The following is a 7,558-nucleotide window of genomic DNA, read 5'->3' as shown; positions in this document are numbered from 1 at the left end:
TGAGGTGCTAACTCAGCTGTCAGAGTCATCTTTCAGTGTTGATGACCTGATGCACTTTTTACAGTGTGTTTCAGGATCAATAACTATTCAAATCTTAAAAATAGATCAGTAACTCCCCTGGTTTGAGTGTGTTGCCTCCTGCTGGACGATCACCAACTCTTCTTCTTCTTCTTCTTCTAATATATAATATATAGTTTGCCTCACAAATATGTGACTATATTTTAATCTCTTAGCAATCTGATTAGAATAAAACTGATTATTATTGATTATTTTTCTCAGCAGGTGAGTTACTACAGAAGAAAGTGAACAATGTTTTATATTTTAAGTATTACTACTTTATTCTGTTGTTCATTCATTGGTGTAAATCGTTGTTGTTCATGTTTGAAGTCTTTTGTGTGACTTAAATACATGTTTTAGTGTATTATTATTATCATTATTATTATTATTATTATAAAAATACTAACCACGAACCGAAAGTTTTTCTTAAGAACAGAAGCTATAAAGAACCACACTTGTTCTTTACTGAACCTACTGTAAGATGTAAGAAGTTGTAGGAACATAGAAGCACTGAGTTACAAAATCTGTAGTTTTCTGAATAAAGTCTGGTTTGACCTTTGACCTCTGCTGTCTCTGTAAAGGGAGGGGTGGGGCCAGGAGTGGGGTGTTCTCTTCAGGAGCCAATAGGATGGTCCGAGGGTGGGGCTTGAATCCAACATGACTGATGAATTTCAGACGCACACTGTGTGATTTCATTTAGAGTACTGCTGAGTCTGAAAACATACTTCTACGCCAGAGCACTGCCAGATTACTACCAGACTACTCCACGTGGTACTTCAGCTTTTCCAGTACCACATCCTGCTGCTCCTCCTGGTCTGCCTCCTCATCCTCCGGATCCTCCTCCTTCTCTTTTGTTCTTCTCCTATAACATCAGATGGACTCAGTGGTGCCCCCCGGACTCTCTCTGGTTTCTGTCCTGTCTCTGTTAGCATGTAGCATCCAGGTGTTAGCAGCAGCCCTACTAACACTCAGGTATGGTGGGCGGAGCTCTGCAGAGGATAGGTGGATTCTATTGTGGCTCTTCTATGATGTCATCGTCCACCTGACGCTGGTACGACCAATCTGGACCAGTTTCATATGTCTTCACTCAGTTATGATTTGGATGTTTTGTCATTGTTTTTTGTTGTTTGTCCTCAGGAGGGACCGTTTGTCTACATGTCTTTGGTTGTTTATTGTTTGTTGTTTGTCTTCAGGAGGGACCGTTTGTCTACATGTCTCTGGTCGGGACGGTGGAGACATCAGAGGGTCCGCTGGCTGAACTCTGTGAGTATGTCTACTCTCTTATACTTTGTTCTGTACTACACAGTACTATATTAAAGAAGGACATGTTGTATTTTTATTGCACTACATTAATCTGACAGACAGCTGCAGGTACTTTAACTGCCTCTGTCACTACCTGTCTGACTCTCCACCTGCCTGTCTGTGTCTCCACCCGTCTGTCTGTGTCTCCGCCTGTCTGTCTGTATGTAGGGAGGGAGTACGGTAAGGCTGACAGTCGCTGGCTGATTTCTGATCCGACGATCGTTTCCATCGAGATTCTGACGGTCGTTCTCGACTCTCTGCTCGCTCTGCTTCTCATACACGCAGTACTGAAGGACAAGTACTACAGGTAACGTTCTGTTTGTTTACAGACACTTAATGTGTTGTTTGTTTGTTTACAGACACTTCCTGTGTTGTTTGTTTACAGACACTTCCTGTGTTGTTTGTTAGTTTACAGACATTTCCCATATTCTTCGTGGTTTTTGTTTACAGACACTTCTTGTGTTGTTTGTTTACAGACACTTCCTGTGTTGTTTGTTAGTTTACAGACATTTCCCATATTCTTCGTGGTTTTTGTTTACAGACACTTCTTGTGTTGTTTGTTTACAGACACTTCCTGTGTTGTTTGTTGTTTGTTTACAGACACTTCCTGTATTGTTCATTATTTGTTTACAGCCACTTCCTGTATTCTTTGTTTGTTTACAGACACTTCCCATATTCTTCGTGGTTTTTGTTTACAGACACTTCTTGTGTTGTTTGTTTACAGACACTTCCTGTGTTGTTTGTTGTTTGTTTACAGACACTTCCTGTGTTGTTTGTTGTTGGTTTACAGACACTTCCTGTGTTGTTTGTTTGTTTACAGACACCTCCTGTATTGTTTATTGTTTGTTTACAGACACTTCCTGTGTTGTTTGTTGTTTGTTTACAGACACTTCCTGTATTGTTTGTTTGTTTACAGACACTTCCTGTGTTGTTTGTTGATTGTTTACAGACACTTCCTCTATTGTTTATTGTTTGTTTACAGACACTTCCTGTATTGTTTGTTGTTTGTTTACAGACACTTCCTGTGTTGTTTGTTTGTTTATAGACACTTCCTGTATTGTTCATTGTTTGTTTACAGACACTTCCTGTGTTGTTTGTTTGTTTACAGACACTTCCTGTATTGTTTGTTGTTTGTTTACAGACACTTCCTGTGTTGTTTGTTGTTGGTTTACAGACACTTCCTGTGTTGTTTGTTTGTTTACAGACACCTCCTGTATTGTTTATTGTTTGTTTACAGACACTTCCTGTGTTGTTTGTTGTTTGTTTACAGACACTTCCTGTGTTGTTTGTTGATTGTTTACAGACACTTCCTGTATTGTTTGTTTGTTTACAGACACTTCCTGTGTTGTTTGTTTGTTTACAGACACCTCCTGTATTGTTTATTGTTTGTTTACAGACACTTCCTGTGTTGTTTGTTGATTGTTTACAGACACTTCCTGTGTTGTTTGTTGATTGTTTACAGACACTTCCTGTATTGTTTATTGTTTGTTTACAGACACTTCCTGTATTGTTTGTTGTTTGTTTACAGACACTTCCTGTGTTGTTTGTTTGTTTATAGACACTTCCTGTATGGTTCATTGTTTGTTTACAGACACTTCCTGTGTTGTTTGTTTGTTTACAGACACTTCCTGTATTGTTTATTGTTTGTTTACAGACACTGGCTGCAGGTGGCTCTGAGTGTGTGCGAACTGTATGGTGGCTGGATGACCTTTTGTCCTGATTGGCTGATGGGCAGTCCTCACCTGGACACGTCCAGCCAGCTCCACCTGTGGGTCTACCTGGTCTTCTTCAATGGGCTCTGGGTCTTGGTCCCAGTTCTGCTGCTGATCCACTCCTGGATCTCTCTGAGGAGACTGCACGCGCTCGGACAAGATGACCACAACGTAAACAGGAAGAAGATGTAAACTGGTTGACTGACTACCGATCAATAAGCGTTATTAATCCTGTCATGTCTGCACTGATTGGTGGACATTCAAAGGGGCGGTTCAGCTGCTCAGTGACAGAAACAACTGTAATTGATCAATGTATTGATATCTGAAATGAAATGAACATTAAAACTCATCAGTGATCAATGTATCACCTGATGACTGATAATATTGATAGATTGATAGAACGATCGATAGACTGAAATCTGACGTCCTCGTCTTCAGTTCAACGCGTTAACTCAAATTCCTGACACATTCCCCATCAACAAGTGAAAACATTTAATCCACTTTGAGATTCATTTAATAATCGGAACAGTCTGACTGTTACCGGGCAGATGTTAAAATACTGCTCTCTGATTCGCTGAAAAAAAATCTATATTTTACTGCAATTTTAAGGAGCTGAACTAGAAGAAAATCCATGAAATTACCCTTTAATCCTCCTCAGAGTTCGATTATCAAACAGCACAAATTCACATCTTTGAGATTTATTATTCAATCTGTACAGGCCGTCACTCAGGATTAATAATTAATAATTACAGTCGTCGTCCTCCTCCTCCTCCACCTAGCTCTTCTTGATCAGTTTGCTGACAGACATGAAGGCCTGTTGGAGGCCGAGTCCCTTCAGAGCGCTGCAGGCCTGAATCTCCCACAGCCGGTCGCTGTAACTGTTCAGATCCAGCTGCCTGGAGACCTGTGGGGAGGAAGAAAGGGAGGAAGATGGGGGGAGAAGAAGGGGGGAGAGGATGGCTTTAGAAGTGTGAAGTTTAGGAGGGAACAGGAATCAGCTCTTCTCCGCTGACTGTGTTTTGATTTAAAGACGTTCTCTGACTGCAGCTGAGTTCTTTCAGTTCTTGGTTTGTCTGGACAAAGTTCCACTGGTCTGTTAGAAGCTGATGTGGAGAACGTGGAGCTGTTTCGGGTTTAGGTTTCCTACCTCTCGTATGGTCATGGAGTTTGGGAGGTCCTTCTTGTTTGCCAGAACCATCAGAGGAATTCTCCGTAACTTCTCATCACCTAGAACCTTCTTTAGGGCTTTCTGCGCCTCCGGCATCCGGGTCGGATCACTGCTGTCTACCACAAACACCAGAGCCTTACAGTCATCCAGGTAGAACCTGAGGATTATTCACCCGTCTTTCATGTATCACTGTTGTTTGTTTGTTTGTTTGTTTGTTTGTGTGTGTTGTGGGGGTTCCTTACTTCCAGTTGGGTCTCATGCTCTTCTGTCCGCCAACATCCCACACAGTCAGAGACGTCTTCTTGTCCAGGTCCAGAGTTCCCACATTGAATCCGATGGTCGGAGATGTTTCCATTACCTTCAGGTTCACAGAGGACCACAGACTGTGTGACATGCAGTTCATGGCCAACATGATGTATTTACCTGTTCAGAGGAGGCTCACCTGTCCTGTCAGAAGTCTGGCCAGCAGGGTCGACTTTCCAGCTGAGTCTAAACCCATCACGATCACCTGAACACACAGAAACACCTGTTCAGGTTCTGGTTCTGTTTGTATCAGAGGCTGTTTAGACCTGGTGTCTAACCTCAATGTGCTTCACTGTGAATTAAATGTTTGGTTTCTGTTAATGTGCCAACCTGTTTCGACTCCAACCCTTGAACCAGTAACACAACATCACCAGACTCCCTCAACAAATCGTTTGATTTTAAGAGTTGTTGAGTTAAAACAAACTTTCTAACGTAGTGAAACTGTGTGTGTGACAGATTGTAAGTCATTGTGTCCTTGTTGTAAATTCGGCATTAAATCTTTCAGCTGAAGTTGTTTGTCTCCTTGTAAAAAGTGTCAGTTTGTGGCAGCATGTCTGTACCAGCCTGTCTGCTTCTGTGTCTAAAGTGCTAAAGTCTTACCTGCCAACATTGATCAGCTGTTTGAACACACTGTTTACACTGATGTCACCATTTACACTCCATTTATGAAAGAAGAAACATGTTATTGATCTAAACATGTCACATGTTACAAAGACACTAAACAGGAACAATATAGGCATGATTTCCATGCTGGTCTATGCTGGTTAGTGCTGGTTTAGGCCACATTTACACATAGCCAGGTATTTAGAGAAATGAATATTTACCCCCTCCGTTTTCAATAATAACATCGTGCACACCACATTGTTGTCATTTACATCAACCTGCATAAATACGCTATCGAGCACCATTATAACTATGCCAAACCTATGGGCGGCAGTGTAGGGAGAAGGATAAAGCCATGCAAGCCAATCAGAATCCTCAGAATCGACAACAACTAATAACACGAGCGACTTCCTGTTCCTGTAAACATAGGGCGCTCACATGACATTAAGCATTTTCTGGCGCACAATGTGACGTTTGAGAACTCCGTTTCTCCCTGTTGACACGGCAACACATAACCGGCGTTATCAGAAATCTCCAATTTGACCAGAGTTTTTAGAAACAGAAAGAAGAGAGAAACAGGAGCAACAAACAAAGTGTTGCATTTATATTTTTGTATATTTAGTGCAGTATTTACAGTTTGTTTCAGGTGCCCTCAAATGACCCCAAAATCTTTCAGGTTGGTGTACTGTGACGACCTCACTGACTCTGTGTCCTGTATTTAGTTGGACTTTCACAACCAACTTCACTCCTCCTCATACTCTGCAATATGACATTAGTTGTTGACACATCCCATGCTGGTCACCAGCATCCCATCACCAACATCGATGCTGGTGCTGATTAAGGCTGAATTTAGATCAACCCTGCTGGAAAAACCAGCATAGCTGGTGACCAGCATACCAGTACCAAAACACAACAAATGCTGGTCTTGCTGGTTTTTCCAGCAGGGTCCCCGTGGAGAAAGTCCCCAGACTCCCTTAACAAATGTGTCAGTTTAGTGAGTTGTTGAGTTGGAGACACTTTATAAACTCTGTGAAACTCTGTCTCTGACTCATTCTGCATTATTTGGACCTGCTTGTAAATTCAGCAAATGTTCTACATGAATTTCTTTCTGTCTTTGAGTAGAAACATGGAGTCTGTTTGTCTCAGTGATGGACGGGTTTGTTTCATATAGAGCAGGAAGTGACATCACAGGTGGTCACTCAGACGTTAATGAACTGGCTGACTGAGAGCCGAACACTCAGGTACCAGTTCTGAACTGGGCCTCAGAGACTCTTTAACACATCCACAACAAACTACATGACCCTTGAAAAACATGTAATGAACACTGAAAACATTGAAGTGCCGCTGATGAAAGACGAGGAGTTAAGTGTGTCAGTGTATTGATGGAGGATACCTGCCTGACAGGTGTGTTGTTCATTTACCTGAGGAGAGTTGGAGCTGTGAGCCAGACCCATCGATTTGCTTTTCTTCTTCTTTAAATCCTGTTTGTTCTTCTCTCCTTTAAACGGTGTGTCTCTTCCTCTGGCTGAATCCGAGCCTTGTGTCTGACTGAAATTCACCTGTCACATCCCTCAGGTGTGTTCAGGGTCATCAGCCAATAGGAGAGCAGGTCATGTGACTGTATGACAGGTCTGACTACATGTTTGTGTCAGAGGCAGGTGGAGTGTCTGAGACTGCTATAAAGAAAAGCTTCAGTTTGATGACGTCTGAATGTCACGCATTGTGTCACACACTGTGTGTGTGTGTGTGTGTGTGTGTGTGTGTGTGTGTGTGTGTGTTACAGCAGCTGTTATCGACACACAGACTGAACATCAGAGTTCACACACCTGACAGGAAGCAGAGCACACAGGTGTGTTCACGTTAACGCTGAGGAGGTGTCAGGCTGAAGCGCTGTTAAAGGTTAATATGACATTTGTTAGGGTTGGATGCTGCCATTTTGTTCTCATCGCTTTAATCCCAAACACTTTTTCATTCACTTTAAATAGAAGATACATTTTAGATATAAAAAGTGTTGAAGTGAAGAAGACGCCAGGCTGATGGTTCGGAGGGAAACTTCACACTTTACTTTTACTAATGATAATAACAACAATAACACTGGTACACAAAGGTTCTGGTTCTGGTTCTGGTTCGGGTCTAACTCTGACCCAGATAATACACACTGAACTACACAGCAAAACCGGCAGAGTTGATTTCTCCGTGTCAATGTGTTGGGAGTATAAAGTGTTACTCACTGGAGTCAATTTCACTCCATGTAGTGTCTTGTCTGTTTATTGTAACACTCTGTCCACAAAGACAGAGTGTTGATGTTGATAGAATTGGGTGTCAAATGTGTGAGTGTCATTCTCTGCAAATCAACTCTGGATGGCAGTGTTAATATGGAGGGAAAGTCTCAGAGAGGATGTGTTAAAAAAAA

The 7,558-nt window shown here is 41.9% G+C and overlaps 2 protein-coding genes across 2 annotated transcripts; one reads left to right on the top strand and one right to left on the bottom strand.

The window, feature by feature from the left end:
- Nucleotides 1-690: 690 nt before the first annotated feature.
- On the top strand, nucleotides 691-4,867 carry ebpl (EBP like). Its single transcript, XM_030409273.1, has 4 exons — nucleotides 691-1,108; nucleotides 1,251-1,320; nucleotides 1,528-1,666; nucleotides 3,014-4,867. Exons 1-4 carry the CDS (start codon nucleotides 932-934, stop codon nucleotides 3,261-3,263), a joined length of 636 nt encoding a protein of 211 aa, XP_030265133.1. The 5' UTR covers nucleotides 691-931; the 3' UTR covers nucleotides 3,264-4,867.
- arl11 (ADP-ribosylation factor-like 11) lies at nucleotides 3,754-6,717 on the bottom strand. The gene is made up of 5 exons (XM_030409276.1): nucleotides 6,567-6,717; nucleotides 4,682-4,747; nucleotides 4,482-4,597; nucleotides 4,219-4,396; nucleotides 3,754-3,975 (listed from the first exon to the last, which is right to left on the bottom strand). Exons 1-5 carry the CDS (start codon nucleotides 6,597-6,599, stop codon nucleotides 3,847-3,849), a joined length of 522 nt encoding a protein of 173 aa, XP_030265136.1. The 5' UTR covers nucleotides 6,600-6,717; the 3' UTR covers nucleotides 3,754-3,846.
- Nucleotides 6,718-7,558: the final 841 nt, after the last annotated feature.

The sequence above is a fragment of the Sparus aurata genome, chromosome 24, assembly GCF_900880675.1.
Source record: "Sparus aurata chromosome 24, fSpaAur1.1, whole genome shotgun sequence".
Classification (NCBI taxonomy): domain Eukaryota; kingdom Metazoa; phylum Chordata; class Actinopteri; order Spariformes; family Sparidae; genus Sparus; species Sparus aurata.
The sequence above is the reverse complement of the archived record's forward strand: the minus strand, read 5'-3'. Positions and strand labels throughout refer to the sequence as shown.

What these genes read in the sequence shown, in the direction of transcription:
- ebpl (XM_030409273.1), top strand. Translation starts at nt 932, where the DNA reads ATGGACTCAGTGGTGCCCCCCGGACTCTCTCTGGTTTCTGTCCTGTCT. An exon ending in GGGTCCGCTGGCTGAACTCT is followed by an intron (nt 1,321 to 1,527) that starts GTGAGTATGTCT and finishes GTCTGTATGTAG; the next exon opens with GGAGGGAGTACGGTAAGGCT. An exon ending in CTGAAGGACAAGTACTACAG is followed by an intron (nt 1,667 to 3,013) that starts GTAACGTTCTGT and finishes GTTTGTTTACAG; the next exon opens with ACACTGGCTGCAGGTGGCTC.
- arl11 (XM_030409276.1), bottom strand. Translation starts at nt 6,599, where the DNA reads ATGGGTCTGGCTCACAGCTCCAACTCTCCTCAG. An exon ending in AGCATGAGACCCAACTGGAA is followed by an intron (nt 4,397 to 4,481) that starts GTAAGGAACCCC and finishes AATAATCCTCAG; the next exon opens with GTTCTACCTGGATGACTGTA. An exon ending in ACTCCATGACCATACGAGAG is followed by an intron (nt 3,976 to 4,218) that starts GTAGGAAACCTA and finishes TCCTCCCCACAG; the next exon opens with GTCTCCAGGCAGCTGGATCT.